The following is a 17407-nucleotide window of genomic DNA, read 5'->3' on the forward strand; positions in this document are numbered from 1 at the left end:
CAGGAGAAGGGGGAGAGCCTGGCGTGGGTGAAAGGCTGGGACATTCCAGGAGAGTCAGCAGGAATTGGGAATTCATGGAGGGCAAAGGGGCTGGGGGCTCCTCCTGCCTCCCTTCCCTGAGTCCTGCTGGGTTTTCCCTTATTTTATATTTTATATATATAATATATATATATTTTATATATTTTCCTTTTTTTATATTTTTCTTTATTTTATATTTACAAATATCTGTGTACACAATGGAATGCTGGAGCTGCTGTCTCAAAGCTTTTATTATATAAATATAACTTTTATTATATTTATATATATAATATTTTACTGTATTTTATATCACAGCCATCATTTTACAGACCCAAGCAGGGGAGGTGGAGCAGCTCCAGCTGCTGGCACAGCAGACCGAGTTCTCTTTGTTACAAACTCTTTAACAACTTTCCAGCCAACAGCAGAATATTAAAATCTGACCAGGGTTTGCTCAGGCCAATTAATAAAGCTGCAGTTCCATCTTTGAACAATACTTGGAATAGCTTAGAATAATGGATAAAGCTTCATTATTAACCTTAGAGATTTCTATTTTGCTGAACATATTTTCCTGAGCCTGTCCCTACCCAGCTCACAGCCCTGTTGTTTCTTGTCCTTGCATTTCAGCATTCTTGCATTTCTCCATCTGAGATTTGCTTTCAGAGAGTTCTGTACCTTTCCTATTTCCCCCAGGCTCCAGTGCTGGCTCTGTGGGATTTGGGGAGCAGGAAGGGTGAGGGGGCTCCAACCCTGTGGGGTTTGGAATGACCAGGACCCAAACCAGGATCAGGATCCAAACCAGACCAGGACCCAAATCAGGGCCAGAATCCAAACCAGAATCAGGATCCAAATCAGAACCAGGATCCAGAACAGGAGCACGATCCAAACCAGACCAGGATCCAAAGCAGAGGCAGGATTCAAACCAGAACCAGAATTCAAACCAGGAACTGATCCAAATCAGGAGCAGAATCCAAATCAGGACCAGGACCCAAACCAGGACCAGGATCCAAACCAGACCAGGACCCAAACCAGCAGCATCCCCCCATGGTTGTGCTCCCACAGCCCAAATGGTCCCAGCCATTTCCCATTCCAGGGAAAACACAGGGTTTATTTTGGTCACCCCTTGACATTTTGGAAGATGATTGTTACTGCTGGACACCTGCTGGGAGCACAGGGACATTTTGTGTCTGCTCTCCTGGGTGTGGGGAGGATTTCTGGAGAGGGGATTTGGGTAAAGACTTGGAGGGACAGGACACAGGGAATGGCTCCACTGCCAGGGGCAGGGGTGGATATTGGGATATTGGGATATTGAGATATTGGGATATTGAGATATTGGGAATTGGGATATTGAGATATTGGGATATTGGGAATTGGAATATTGAGATATTGGGATATTGGGATATTGGGAATTGGGATATTGAGATATTGGGATATTGGGAATTGGGAATTCTTGGCTGGGCTGGAATTCCCAGAGCAGCTGTGGCTGCCCCTGCAGTCAGCACTGGCAGGATTAAAAAAAAAAAAAAAATAATAAAAATAAAACAACAAAGAAACAAAGAGTTGTGCTCCCAGACAGGAAGATGCTCATGGAGTGGATTTATCTGGAGATTTGCTGGTTGTGGAGCAGAGCTGGGTCAGCCCTGGGTGGGCTGGAACCACCCTGTGCTTTCCCAGCTGCTGGCTCTGCTCTGTGCCCCCTCCCTGCCCCGTGCTGGAGTTCCTGCTGTGCTGTGGGTTTATTCATCCAGTGCCTGCAAGGACTGTCAGGAAGGATAACGACACAGGATATTCATCCTTGTGTGACAAGGACAAGAGGGAGCTTTGAACAGAGGACTGGGCTTGATTCAAATGGGATATTGGGATGGAATTCCTGCCTTGGGAGGGTGGGAATGCCTCTGGAATTCCTGCAGGATTTAACCCTAAAATCCTCAAATCCAGCCCTGCCCTCTCCTCCTCTTCCCTTTGCTCCCACTGGAAGATTTTTTCCACCTTCCCAACCCTTTCATTCCCTCCTGTTTTATCCACATCCAGCACATTCTGCTCTATTTTGCCCAATTTTCAACTCAGCTCCCAAAAAAAAATAGGTCAGACATTTGGAACCTTTTCCCAATTATGCTCTAAAGACCCAGCAATTCCTTTTTTTTTTTTTTTTTTTTTTTTTTTTCCCATTCCCTGTATAATTTCCAGGTCAATAATATTTCCTCCCCTCCACAAAAAAAAAAAAAAAAAAAAAAAAAAAGCCAAGGTTTAAAATTCCAAGAGTTATTTACAAAAGGAGTTTTTCTTCCCTCATTTGGTTTGGAATTAATTTTTTTGAGGAATAAAAGCAAAAAACCTGCAAGGTCAGGCATGCAAGTTTTCCATGAGCTTTTCCAAGGGCATTTTTAGGGAAATATCACCAAAATTTTAGGGAAAGAGCACCAAATTTTTAGAGAAATATCACCAAACTTTTAGGGAAATATCACCAAATTTTTAGGGAAATATCACCAAATTTTTAGGGAAATATCACCAAACTTTTAAGGAAATATCACCAAATTTTTTAGGGAAATATCACCAAACTTTTAGGGAAATATCACCAAATTTTTAGGGAAATATCAGGGATTTTATAGGGAAATATCCAGGAAATTTTAGGGAAGTGTCCGGGGGATTTAGGGAAATAGGGGGATTTATGGTGAGAGGTCCCAGAGCTGCTCTGGGGTGAGCCAGGCACCCCGAACCCCTCAGGAATCACCTCCTGTTCCTCGGGAGATGGGAGCAGAAGGCAGGCAGGGTTGGAGCAGCGATTTTCCTGCTGAGGTTTCCTCTCCTCGTTAGGAGATCGATCAGCGATCCATCAGGACTCGGCTCGGGGTAAATAACCCGGGACAGGCAGCGCTGATTGTGATGGAGGAGCCGGGCTGGCTCCCGGGAGGGGCTCTGCCTCCTCCTGCTCTCCTGCTGTGTCCTGGCTGCTCCAGGGATCTGACGTGGCTGTGGGGGTGGTTGTGGATTCTGGGATATTTTTGGGATTTCTGGAATCAAGGGTTGGAACATGTTTAAATTTAAAGTGCGTTGTCAGTGAAAGGGCAGGAAAGATCAGGGAAGCACAGGATCAAGAATGGTTTGGGTGGGAAGGGAACTTAAATCCCATCCCTGTATCCCATCCCATTGATCCCATTGATCCCATTGATCCCATTGATCCCATCCCATCCCATCCCATCCATCCCATTGATCCCATCCCATCCCTGTATCCCATCCCTGTATCCCATCCCATTGATCCTATTGATCCCATCCCTGTATCCCATCCCTGTATCCCATCCCTGTATCCCATCCCTGTATCCCATCCCTGTATCCCATCCCAGTATCCCATCCCATCCCATCCCATCCCATCCCATCCCATCCCATCCCATCCCATCCCATCCCATCCCATCCCATCCCATCCCATCCCATCCCATCCCATCCCATCCCATCCCATCCCATCCCATTTTCCCAGGAGCTGGGCTGGGAATTACTGAATTTTCCCGTGTGAGCCTCAGCACTCCCAGCTTTGTTCGGGAGGGATTTGGGAAGAGTTTGGGTTTCAGAACACAAAGGACATTGGGATCCTTTGGAGGGATCCAGGTCTGTGTGTCCAGTCCAGTTTCATCCTTCAAAATTTGCCTAAGGCTCAGGATTGGAAAAAAAAAAAAAAGGGAAATTCTGTATCAAGCAAAGAGTGTCTCCATTTGGGGCAAGGAAGAAGGAGGAGGGAGAATTTTGGGATTGGGAGGGACCTTAAATCCCATCCCAGTTCATCCAGGGACACCTCCAGCTGTCCCAGGTTGCTCCAGTCTGGATTTAGACACTCCCAGGGATGCAAGAGCTGCTCTGGGAATTCCAGCCCAGCCAGGAATTCCTTCCCAGTATCCCCAGTATCCCATCGGGCTCTGGGCTGGGTGACAAGGTGGGAATTGGGCACTGGGTGACCCTGGAAGGCTTTTCCAGCCCCAGGATCCCGGGAATGTGGGTGTGTGGGTGCCGGATACTGTCCTTGGTGCTGGATCTGCCACGCTCCCAGTCCCAGATAAATCACATCCCAGAGCTCTCCAAACCCCCATCCCTGTCAATGATCCCTCCCTCTTCCCTTTTTATTCCATTGCCTTCCTCTTCCCTCTTTTTTTTTTATTTTATTTTATTTTTTTAAATTTTTTTTTTTTTTTTTTTTTTAACCTGGAAGAGTTCAAGAATTTAAAAGCCGCATGAAAAGAATGCCTGGAGTTGTGGCTTGATCCACGATGCCTCTGAAAGCATCCCAGATTTCCACTCCAGATGGGATAGTGGGAAGGAATTCCTGGCTAGGAGGATGCTGAAGCCCTGGAATAGAATTCCCAGGGGAAATTTTGGGAATTTCCCAGAATTGTAGCTGTCCCTGGAAGTGTCCCAGGCCAGGCTGGGATGGTGGGAGGTGTCCCTGGGTTGGGATGGGATTTGAGATCCCTCCTGGGGTTCCGTGTCGGTGTGTGCGAATTCCGCAGGAACGCGCGCCCAGCAGCAGGATTTAGGGAATGCCATTCCCGGGGCGCTGGGAGGCAGCAGCTGAGCTCACCTGGTGATTAATTCAGCAGCAGAACCGCCTGGAATTAGAGCTCTGCTCCAGGAGGGGCTCCTAATTGGGAGTTAATGGCTCATTAGTGCTGAGCAGATCAGCCGCGAGCCCCGACAACACAAACAGAGCAATTAGGGATTTTCAGGGAGCGGGATCCGCCAATTCCAGCGGCTGCTGCTGGGGCTGGGCCAGGTGTGCTCTGCAGCAGCTGGATTTGGGGTTTTGGGGGTGCTGCTGCCCTGGGAATTCCCTTTGGAATCTCCTTTGGGGGGCTCTGGCTTCTGCTTTGGGGTCTCCTCCCTGCTCATCCCAACCTGGGAAGACGAGCAGCAGTGGCTGCTACCCAGAAAGATTTCAGGAAGGAAAACAGAATTTCAGGATGGTTGGGGGAGGAAGGGATCTGAGAGCCCATCCCAGTCCATCCCAGACCCTTCCCAGTGTCCCAGGGTGCTCCAAGCCCTGTCCAGCCTGGCTTTGGACACTTCAGGGATGAGAATGGGCTGGAGTGGGGATAAAAAATGCCAGGACACAGGGAATGGATATTGGGAATTGGGAATTCCTGGCTGGGAGGGTGGGGAGGCCATGGCACAGGTGATTCCGTGGATGTCCCTGGATCCCTGGAATGTCCCAGGCCAGGTTGGAGCAGCCTGGGATGGTGGGAGGTGTCCCTGCCCATGGAATGGGATGGGATTTAAGGTCTCATCCAGCCCAAACCAGTCTGGGATTCTGTGGAATGAACTCCAGAACTGGAATAAGGTACGTGAGATTTATTCAACGAAGAAGAAAAAGAAAGGGAAAACAAAAAAAATTTAGGATCTAGGCTGTTAATCCTGTGAAGGTGTGGCAGCCCCTCTGCAGCCCAGCAGGATTTTCCCTGGAATCAAAGCAGTGCCCTGACATTTGGGATGGGAAAAGGCAAAGAACCCCAGCCAGAATTCCCAGTGCCATAAATGCTGAGCCACTCCTGAAACCTTCAGGGTGGGGAAAAAAAAAAAAAAAAAAAAAAAAAAAGGAAAAAAATGAGGTATGATTTTCCCTAAAATGGCAAAACTGCTCCAGACTTGGAGGCTGTTGAGCCAGCCTGGGGAGAGCTGAATCAGCACGATGGGGACGGCAGGCACGGCTGGGATGTAAAATTAGAAACCCCCGGCAGGCACGGGGGGGTTTGTGCGGCTCAGCATCGATCCTGCTGGGAACAACGATCCTGGAGGTGACAGCACCTCCCCCGGGGTGCGGGCCCTGGGTAACCCGGCTGACGGAGGGGTCGCCTCCCTCCTTCCATCCCTCCCTCCTTCCATCCCTCCCTCCTTCCATCCCTCCCTCCTTCCTCCTTCCATCCCTCCCTCCTTCCATCCCTCCCTCCTTCCATCCCTCCCTCCTTCCTCCTTCCATCCCTCCCTCCTTCCATCCCTCCCTCCTTCCATCCTTCCCTCCTTCCATCCCTCCCTCCTTCCATCCCTCCCTCCTTCCATCCTTCCCTCCTTCCATCCCTCCCTCCTTCCATCCCTCCCTCCTTCCTCCTTCCATCCCTCCCTCCTTCCATCCCTCCCTCCTTCCATCCCTTCCTCCTTCCTCCTTCCATCCCTCCCTCCTTCCATCCCTCCCTCCTTCCTCCTTCCATCCCTCCCTCCTTCCATCCTTCCCTCCTTCCATCCTTCCCTCCTTCCATCCCTCCCTCCTTCCATCCCTTCCTCCTTCCCTCCTTCCATCCTTCCATCCCTCCCTCCTTCCCTCCTTCCATCCCTCCATCCTTCCCTCCTTCCCTCCTTCCATCCCTCCCTCCCTGCGGCAGGAAACGATCCCCCTGTGCCACCCTCCCACCCAAACCACGGGGAGGGAGCAGCGCCCAAACTCTGCGTGCAGGGGATCTGGGGATTTGGGGATCTGGGGATTTGGGATCTGGGGATTTGGAGATTTGGGGATCTTGGGATTTGGGGATTGGGGATTTGGGATTTGGGGATTTGGGGATCTTGGGATTTGGGGATCTGGGGATTTGGGGATCTGGGGATTTGGGGATTTGGGGATCTGGGGATGCTTATCCCAGGTGTTCTGGGATGTTTATTCTCCTCCGGGAGGATGCTGCAGCTTGGAGATGCTGAGCACCTGTGGGATCAGACAAATGTGTCACCGAGGGGGGAATCCAGCCTGGAGTTGCTGGGGGTGTGGAGATGCTGCTTGGGAATTTATTTTTTCCTGCGGGGAAAAGGTTTTCAAGGTTTTCCAAGTGAGGGAGGTCCCAGAGAGATCTCTGCTCACTGCATGGGAAGGGGAAAATCCTGGGAGTGTTCCCTGGACAGTGGGAGGTGTCCCTGCCATGGCAGGGGTGGGATGGGATGGGATTCAAACCCCTCTGGCAGTGTGTCATCCCATTAATTTATTTATTTCCATATATTTATTTCCATTTATTTATTTATATCCATTTATTTATTTATTTCAATTTATTTCTATATATTTCTATATTTTATTTCTACATATGTCTATCTATTATTTCTATTTATTTCCATATATTTATTTCCATATTTATATTTCCATATATTTATTTCTATTTATTTCAATTTATTTCTATATATTATTTCTGTATATTTCTATATATTATTTCTATTTATTTCCGTATATATTTATTTCCATATATTTATTTCTATATTTGTATTTCCATATATTTATTTCTATTTATTTCTATATATTTTCTGTATAATTCTATATATTATTTCTATTTATTTCCGTATATTTATTTCCATATTTGTATTTCCATATATTCATTTCTATTTATTTCTATATCTTATTTCTGTATATTTCTATATATTATTTCTATTTATTTCCATATATATTTATTTCCATATATTTATTTCCATATTTGTATTTCCATCTATTCATTTCTATTTATTTCTATATCTTATTTCTGTTTATTTCTATATATTATATATATTTATTTCCATATATATTTATTTCCATATATATTTATTTCCATATATATTTATTTCCATATATTTATTTCCATATTTGTATTTCCATCTATTCATTTCTATATATTTCTATATATTGTTTCTATTTATTTCCGTATATTTATTTCCATATTTGTATTTCCATCTATTCATTTCTATTTATTTCTATATCTTATTTCTGTATATTTCTATATATTGTTTCTATTTATTTCCGTATATTTATTTCTATATATTATTTCTATTTATTTCCATATATATTTATTTCCATATATATTTATTTCCGTATATTTATTTCCATATTTGTCTTTCCATATATTTATTTCTATTTATTTCTATATATTTCTATATATATATATTATTATAGCTATATATTATTTCTGTATATTTCTATACATTATTTCTATTTTTTCCCATATATATTTATTTCCATATATATTATTTCCATATAGGGAAGCTATTTGTGTGCACAGCCCATATGGCCGGGTGGGCGTTCGGAGGGGAGGGAGGGCTGGGCTCAGCCTCCCGGGGAAAATGTTCTCGTTTGGAGAGCAGCAATTGTAAATATATTTTTGGTTTTTTTTTCAGTTTTCTCTCTGCTCCTCAGGCTTCCCTCAGGTGTTGCTCTGACCTCCACCAATCTCCTGGGATTTTACAGAGCACTCCTGTCTCCCCGTGGCTCTTCCCCACCATTCCCACATCGAGCTACAAATTAATCCCCTTATTTCCAGCTGCACTTTGGAGCCCCAAATCCATGAAAATCAAAACCAATTTTTTTTTAAATTTTTTTTTTTTTTTTTTTTTTTGGTTTTTTTTTTTTTTTTTTAAATCCCTCTGAGACCGCAGAGTCCAATTATTCCTGAACTGCCCAGGCCACCCCATGTCCCCACATCCACAGGGAATTCCTCCAGGGATGGGACTGGACTGCCAGGGCTGCACAGCCCTTTCCATGAAGGAATTTCTTTTCCTGGCACAGATTCCCAGAGAAGCTGTGGCTGCCCTGGATCCCTGGAAATGTCCCAGGCCAGGTTTTCCAGGGATGATGGAAGGTGTCCCTGCCCATGGCAGGGCTGGATTTGGATGATCCTTAATTTCTCTCCCAACCCAGAGCAGTGTGGGATTCTCTGTTCAGATGAGGAATGTTTCCATAGGGCTGTGCTGGAAAAATCTGGGAACACCTGAGGCTGATGTGAGCTCTGGAGAGCATCCATTTCATTTTTCCAGGGTGTGGATGGGCAATTCCAGTTTTTATCCAAACCCCATTTCACTCCCAAGGAGAGGGGCTCCATGGCCATTCCCATTCCCATCCCCATTCCCATTCCCATTCCCATTCCCATTCCCATTCCCATTCCCATTCCCATTCCCATTCCCATTCCCCTTCCCATTCCCATCCCCATCCCCTGCCCTTCCTGGTGATGCTGGCAGGAGCAGGGAGTGAAATCAGTGCCAGCCAGGTGGGAGGGGAGTGATGCAAACCTGGGGAGGTGGCAGATGGCTCTGGAAAAGGCACCTGCTCCCAGGAAAAGGCTGGGATGGTCCCTGACACATTCCAGCCACAGGGAAGAGGAGCAGAGCAGAGCCTGGGGCTGGGATTAATAGAGAAAAAAAAAAAAAAAATCAGGAGAGGATAAAAATAGCAGCCAGGATGAATTATTGTGTGCCCTGTGTGTTATTGCATGGAATGTTTGATCCAGATAACTGCTCCTGCCTCTGCTTTTCCCAAAGGATGGAAAACCCTGCTCCAGCCTGCCAAACTTTCATTTTCCCTTCTTTTTTTGGTACAAAAAAAGGGAGATTCCTCTCCTGCCAGCAGCCCTGGATGTGGGAGCAGGGGCAGGATGTGCTTCCCTGTGCTGCTTCCATGGGATTTTGGGAACCTGGCCTGGTTTGGGCTAAGGATGGTCCTGGCAGTCACAGGATGAGCTGCTGAGGGTGCCAGGGAAGTCAGGGGGTGTGAGGGGTTAAAAAGTGTCCCTGGGAGGGAGCTGGCTGATAAGGAAAATGCCTGTGGTGTCATGGCTCTGATGAAATGTCAGGAATGGGAACAGGGCAGGAGGCGTTTCTGGGGTGGAGATAGAAGTGTCTGGACTGAGGAGCAGGAGTTTGGGATTGCTCTTCAGGGTGAGGAGGAATTGAGGGTTTGGGATAAAACCAGGTGAGTGTGATTAGAGCCATGGGATCCTGGAATGGTTTGGGCTGGAGGGGATCTTGGAGATGATCCTGGTTCCCTTTTGCACACAGACTTCACTTGTTAAACCTCTCTGTGTTGGAATTGCCAGGGATTCAATTCCCAGGGAAGCTGGAATCCCTGGAAGTGCTCCAGGCCAGGCTGATGGGGCTTGGAGGACCCTGGGATGGTTAGAGGATCTTTAATCATCTTCCAACCCAAACCATTCTGGGATTCTGTGGTATTTTCATGGACTCATGAAGGGAATTTGTGGTTGGTACCTTTAGGACACGTTTTGTGTCTTCCATTTCAGGACATGCTGTATTTTATTTTTTTTTTTCTTCTCTTTAACCAAAATGGGTTTTTATGGAAAAAAACCCTCAGCATCATCCCAGGGAACAATCCCATGCCAATATCCCAATATCCATCGCTGCCCTCTGGCAGTGGGGCCATTCCCTGTGTCCTGTCCCTCCATCCCTGTCCCCAGCCCCTCTCCAGCTCTCCTGGAAGGGGCTCTGAGTTTTTCCTGGACCCTTCCCCTCCCCAGGGGAACATCCCCAGCTCCCTGGGAATCGCCAGAACGTTCTGGAGCACTTCAAGCCATCATGGCTTTAATCAAGCACCAGCCTTGTGATGGTGCTGGGGAAATGTTCTTGCCAAAAATAGCTGCTGGCTGCTCTTCCCGGGGAGCTGGAGCTGCTGGAGCCGCTGAGCTGCAGCCCCAGGCTCTGTCTGAGCAGGAGCCCTCCCTGAACTCCCATGGAAAACCAGTGCAGGGGAGGAAAAATAAAAAAACATGGGAAAGCAGTGGAGGGGGAGCTGAAACCCTCCTGGTTTGGGGGCTGACCCCTTTTTGTGTCCCCATTTTCTCAGCCAGCTGTCACCATTTGCAGATGTGAACATCAGGCTATCCCAGTTTTCCTGAGATAAATGGGATGGACCAGCTGCTGTCCCTGCGTGCTGGGTTTTTCCTGGGGTGTTTTTTCTCTTATTTTATATTTACAAATATCTAGATACACAAAAAACAGGATGGGAATGCTGGAGCAGCTGTCTCAAAGCTTTTATTATATTATATAAATATAATTTACATTTAGAATATAAATTATCATATTTATATATATAATATTTTACTGTATTTTATATCACAGCCATCATTTTACAGACCCAAGCAGGGGAGGTGGAGCAGCTCCAGCTGCTGACACAGCAGATTGAGTTCTCTTTGTTACAAACTCTTTAACAACTTTCCAGCCAACAGCAGAATATTAAAATCTGACCAGGGTTTGCTCAGGCCAGTTAATAAAGCTGCAGTTACATCTTGCTTTGACTTTGCTGTGGGAATCCTTTTCCTGCAGCAGCAAATCCTCCCTGAGCCCTACAACCAAACATTTTATGTTTTTATATCAAGTTCTAATCATCCTTTACTCTTCCCTTCATGGGCCTTAAATTGCAGTTCTGAATTAGCTCAGTTATCAGAAATGCATCAAACTTTGCTGTCTGATTAATTTTTAATTGGGATTTTGGGGGTTTTAGAGATAAACTGCAGGGTTAGAATGAGCAGAATGAGCAGGGAGGAGCCCCTGGCTCAGCTCTAGGGGTTTTAACCTGGTTAAAAAAAAGGTTAAAAAAAAAAAAAAAGTTTAAAACCTGACAAAAAGAAGGATATTGGTGCATTTTGGCCGGGAATTCCTGCTGGAGATTCCTCTTCCTGCCAATCCCAGGAGACAGAGATGCCCTTTTTGTGCCTGTTGGGACCACATCCGTAATTCCCAATTAATTCTCTCTTTTAAGATGAACTTTTCCCCATTGGGAAGGACACCCAACGTCCCTGTGCCCAGCAAACTTCATCCCAACAGCTCAAGGTGAAATTTCTGCCATTCCTCGGGAGAGGGAAAAGAGCCAAGGGACCTTTGGGTGCCAAAATTGCTTCTCCCAGGGCAGGGGGGCTGTTAAAAGCTGATTAACGACCCGTGATTTCCCAGGCAGGGGCCAAGCTGGGGAATCACACGGGATAAATAACAGGGCTGGGATTCTTTTCAAGGCAAGGAAACAGCCAGCTCCATCTGGGCCCTTTGGAAATCTGAAGTAATTGGAGGATTATTAGAGGGTGGAATTAGGCAAAGCATTTATTTACGGCTTTTTTTTTTTTTTTTTTTTTTTTTTTCTTCCATCTGCCCCCTCATTAATCCAGGGCTGCAGCTCTGAGCTGGGCTGGCAGTGAGTCACAGAATCACGGGATTGGAAGGGAAATTAAGGATCATCCTTAACTGGGTGGTTGGGACACCTTCCACTGCCCCAGGTTGTTCCAAGAGGCCTTGGACACTTTCAGGGATGGGGCAGCCACAGCCCCTCTGGATTCCCCACACGCATAAAAACCACTCCCTGGTTTTGAAGGGATGGACAGGAGGTTTATTGGATATTCTGGGATATTTCTACTGGAATCTGTAGCTGTTCAGGTGGGGTTTGTGTGCAGGCTGAGCTTTGCTGGTGCCTCAGTGAGGGAGCAGGGAACAAAACACTCCAAAGCCTTTTCCTTTGACAATCGGCTGCTTAATTCCATAATAAACAATTCCACTGCAGGCAGCCTGTTTGCTTCCAAGCCAGGGCTGGGAATTTATCCTGGAAATGAATATTAATGGTGAGGAGAACTTGGGAAGGTGGGAGCAGGGCTGTGATCGGGGTGGAGAAAAGCTCAGGAAACAAAAACACTTCCATGCCAACAGCAGGAACTGAAAACTGGGAGCTGGGAGGAATATCCATGAGCAAAATAAATGGGAAATTATCCCGGGGTGGTTTTCAGAAGGGCTGGCAGAGGTGGGGAGCACACAACTGATCCTGCTCTTTCCATGGGAAAACTGGCATCACCCGTGGATTTGGGGTTTGGTGCTTTCCAGGAGGTGTGGTGGGAACACAGGTCCTGGTGTAGGATGGAGCCTCTCTGCTCTGGAGCCGGGCTGGGAGAGCTGGGAATGTTCCCCTGGAGAAGGGAAGGATCCAGGGAGAGCTCAGAGCCTGAAGGGGCTCCAGGAGAGGGACTGGGGACAAGGGATGGAGGGACAGGACACAGGGAATGGGGGATGGATATTGGGGTATTGAGATATTGGGATATTGGGATATTGGAATATTGAGATAATGGGAATTGGGGTATTGGGATATTGGGAATTGGGATATTGGGATATTGGGAATTGGGGTATTGGGATATTGGGATATTGGGAACTGGGATATTGGGATATTGGGAATTCCTGGCTGGTGTGGAATTCCCAGAGAAGCTGTGGCTGCCCCTGGATCCCTGGATGGGGCTTGGATCCACCTGGGACAGGGGTGGGATGGGATGGTTTTTGAGATCCCTTCCCACCCAAACCATTCTGGGATTCTGTTGCTGCTGGAATCCAAGTGTGGAACAGCACTGAGAGCTCAGGTCTGGGGCTGAGGCATTGCTGGGAGAACAGAACAGAAAGGAAAAGCTGGAAAATGCAGCAGAGCTGGAGGAAAAGCTGGGAATTGATTTCTTGTGCTGGCCAGGGTAGCACCTCCCAGCACTGTCTGTTGGCTGACATGTGTTCCCAAGAATGGTGGGAATGTTGGGAATGTTGGGAATGTTGGCTGCTGCTCTTCATCCTGAGAGGCTCTTAAATGATTTGTGCCCTTGGGTTTGCTGGGAAAGGAGATAAATGGATTTGAAAGAGAAATGATATTCCTGCAAATATTTTTCCCTCCAGTGAGCTGATGTGGGAATGAGACAGGATCTGCAGCTGATTTTCCTGAGATTCTGCTGATCCATTTTTCCATGGTGATAGTGGGTACAGAATTCCTCCTTGGAAATCCTGCTGGGAGAGGCAGGACCATGGGGCAGGAGGTAGAAATGGCCCTTGGGACATTGCCATGGGATTGCCTGGGGTGGGAATGTGGATGCAGAAGGGACAGGATGGGGATTGTGATGGGAATTTGAATGGGAATTTAGATGGGAATGGGAATGTGGATGGATCTGGGTCTGGAGATGTGGATGGAGATTCAGAAGGAGATGAGAATGTGGATGCAGATGAGGATGTGGATGGGATGGGAATGTTGACAGGGATGGGAATGCAGATGTGGGTATGGAAATAGATGTCAATGGGAATTGGGATGGGAATGGGAATGCAGATGGGTCTGGAGATGCAGAAGGGGATGGGAATGTGGATGCAGATGCTGACAGGGGTGTGGATGTGGATGTGGGATGGGAATTTGAATGGAAATTTGGATGGCAATGGGAATGCAGATGGATCTGGGTCTGGAGATGTGGATGCAGAAGGGAATGAGGATGTGGATGGGATGGGAAAGGCAGTGCAGATGAGGATGGGAATTTGAATGGGAATTTGGATGGGGATGGGAATGTGGATGGATCTGGGTCTAGAGATGTGGATGCAGACACAGAAGGGGATGGGGATGGGAATGCTGGTGCTGACGGGATGTGGATGCAGATTGGGATGTGAATTTGAATGGGAATTGGGACGGGAATGCAGATGGGTCTGGAGATGTGGATGAGGATATGGATGGGATGGGAATGCTGACAGGGATGGGAATGCAGATGTGAGTATGGAAATAGATGGGAATTTGAATGGGAATGGGAATGCAGGTGGTCTGGAGATGTGGATGCAGAAGGGGATGAGGATGTGGGTGGGATGGGAATGCAGATGTGAATATGGAAACAGGTGTGAATGGGAATTTGAATGGGATGGGAATGCAGGTGGTCTGGAGATGTGGATGAGGATGTGGGTGGGATGGGAATGCTGACAGGGATGGGAATGCAGATGTGAGTATGGAAACAGGTGTGAATGGGAATTTGAATGAGATGGGAATGCAGATGGGTCTGGAGATGTAGATGCAGATGTGGATGAGGATTTGGGTGGGATGGGAATGCTGACAGGGATGGGAATGCAGATGTGAATATGGAAATAGATGGGAATTTGAATGGGATGGGAATGCAGGTGGGTCTGGAGATGTGGGTGCAGATGCAGAAGGGGATGGAAATGCAGATGTGCACACAGATGTGGGTACAGATTCAGATGTGGAATCCCAGGTTCAGTCCCTGAGGAGCTCCCAGTCGCAGCCAGGGCTGGGGCACAGAGGGGAAGCTCTGGGATCTGCTGATGAAGCTGCTCCTGAGCAGCTGCAGAGCCAAGGGCACAGCTGGAGGAGCAACTCACTCAAATTGCCATTTCTGTCAGAATTGCAGCTTTTTCCTAAACCTTTAGGACTGGGATTGCTTCCACTCCCCTCCATAAACAGGAGCACCTGGAGTCTGGGTGAAAATTCACTGGGAAGTGCAAAATATGGATGGCTCTGGGTGTGCTCCTGCAGATGTGAGGCCTCCCTGGCAGTGGGAGCAGCATCCAGTGCTAAAATCCCTGGATTCACGTTTTCCTCCCAAGAGATGAAGTGGGAAACAGAGTTTTGCCTTGTGATCAGCAGCAAAACCAGCACGGATTCCATCAGCAGTGGCACAAAGTGGGATAAACTGGAATTTTCCTGGCTGTGTGTCACATCCCATCCCACTCCCGCTCGCTGCAGCCCCGCTGTTGTTTTTCCTGTGCCTTCCCAAGTTCCTTTCCTTTTCTCCTGGCTCCTGGTGAGCCAGGCAGGGGATGTGTTTGCAGAGGTGGATGGAGCTTCCTGAAATCCAAATGTCACATTTCCACTTGGCTGCGTGAGGAGCAAATGGCAGCATAGTTCTATTTGCAGATTTCTACAGGGAGTGGTTAAAGATAATAATAATATCAATAATAATGCTAATAATAATGCTAATAATGCTAATAATGCTAATGCTAATGCTAATGCTAATGCTAATAATAATAATGCTAATGCTAATAATAATAATAATAATAATAATAATAATAATAATAATAATGATAAAAAGAGCCCATGAGCATCATCTCCCTCTGATCCCAGGGGTCACCAGGGTGGCCAGGTGGGAGGAAGAGGAAGGGCAGTGTTGTGCCTCTTAGTCATGGATTTAATTCCCTGGTGATCTTTTGGAGCTGGATCCCAGCCTGGCAATGATGGATGTGGGAGCAGGTTGCTGGTGAGGCCTTTGGGGAGGAATAAATGTGCTCTGTAGGAATTGCTGCTCGCTGGTGGTTGGGATGTGCTGGTGAGGGGCTGGTTCTGTGTGAGTTCATGGATACGAGGGAAATGTGGAATAACTTGGGAATGCTTCAGGATCTGACAGGTCCCATTTGCTGCTTCAGTCCCAGGGTTCTCAGGTAGCCCTGATGTCCCTTTGGCAGCAGCAGCTTCACAAAGGGTCTGTAAATGTAGGTGGGAATTCCTCAGTTCGGGAATTCCTCGGGAATTCCTCAGTTCCGCCCCTTCTGCTGATGTTGGCTCCTTTCCCCTTGGGAAATGATGATTTAACAGCTGTAGAATCCCAAAATCACAGAATCCTTATGGTTGGAAAAGACCTTTAGGGCCACCATGTCCAACCATCAGGTAATGCCACAAGTGCCACATGCACAGGGCTTCAAAATCCCTCCAGGCCTGGGGACTCACCCTTTCCATGCAGGAATTTTCCCTAATATCCGACTAAACCTCCCCTGGTGCACCGTTTCCTCCAAACAAGGGCAGGCAAATGTTTTTTTTAAATGCATTTGAACCCATCAAATCCATTTCAAGGGTTTCTGTGCATCCCCAGTTTCCTGGAGCCGGTGGAAGCTTCTCCTCCCTTCTCCTTGCAGGGATGACGTGCCAGGCCCGGACATCCTACACGGAGGACGAGGTGCTGTGGGGCCATCGCTTCTTCCCGGTGATCTCCTTGGAAGAAGGCTTCTTCAAAGTGGATTATTCCCAGTTCCACGCCACCTTCGAGGTGCCCACGCCGCCCTACAGCGTGAAGGAGCAGGAGGAGATGCTCCTCATGTCCTCGCCCCTGATCCCGCCCGCCGTCAGCAACAGCAAGGAGAGGAACAGCTCCGTGGAGTGCCTGGATGGGCTCGACGAGGTGGGCACTAAGCTGCCCTCAAAACTGCAGAAAATCACCGGGAGGGACGACTTCCCCAAAAAACTGCTCAGGATGAGCTCCACCACCTCGGAGAAGGCCTACAGCATGGGCGACCTGCCCATGAAACTGCAGCGCATCAGCTCGGTGCCCGGCAACTCCGAGGAGAAGCTGGGCGCCAAGACCACCAAGATGATGTCGGATCCCATGAGCCAGTCGGTGGCAGAGCTGCCCCCCAAGCTGCAGAAGCTCTCAGGGGGCAGGATGGAGGGCAACCTCCCGCCCAAGCTGCGCAAGATGAACTCGGACCGCTTCACATAGCGCAGGGGCCGGGGGCAGCGGGGGCTCGTCCGGGACCGGGGGCTCGTCCGGGGCCGGGGGCTCGTCCGGGCCGGGCAGGGCTCGAGGGGGCCGGGGGAGCTGCGGGAGGCGGGAGCACCCCGCGGGATGGCGAGCCTGGGCGCGCCGGCCCCAGCGCATGCAATAACCATGTGCAACCTCGTCCGTGGCATGACTCCTCCTGTAGTTATACTCTGTGTCCCCAAAAAACCACGCAGAGGGGCCTTCCTTCCCCTGCATTCCCCAGGAATAGGGACAGCACCGAGTGGGGAACTTGCAGGGTCGGGTTGAACTTGAGTTGAAAGCGTTTTGTGGTTTTTTTGTTCCCCCTGCTGCGGGTTGTGATTTGCTCACCCGAGTTTTTTGCTGCATGTGGTTTTTTGGTTTTTTTTTCCTCCAAGGAGGTGTTTTATTTC

The 17407-nt window shown here is 48.0% G+C and overlaps 1 protein-coding gene across 1 annotated transcript in view; it reads left to right on the forward strand.

Annotated features, from left to right (window-relative positions):
• Positions 1–16973, forward strand: part of KCNJ3 (potassium inwardly rectifying channel subfamily J member 3) — a 29095-nt gene extending 12122 nt beyond the window's left edge. Inside the window, exon 3 of the mRNA XM_056495945.1 lies at positions 16393–16973. Within this exon, the coding sequence (XP_056351920.1) occupies positions 16393–16973 (581 nt within the window). The remainder of the gene's footprint in view (positions 1–16392) is intronic.
• Positions 16974–17407: the final 434 nt, after the last annotated feature.

This window comes from Oenanthe melanoleuca, chromosome 7 (assembly GCF_029582105.1).
Source record: "Oenanthe melanoleuca isolate GR-GAL-2019-014 chromosome 7, OMel1.0, whole genome shotgun sequence".
In the NCBI taxonomy this organism is placed as follows: domain Eukaryota; kingdom Metazoa; phylum Chordata; class Aves; order Passeriformes; family Muscicapidae; genus Oenanthe; species Oenanthe melanoleuca.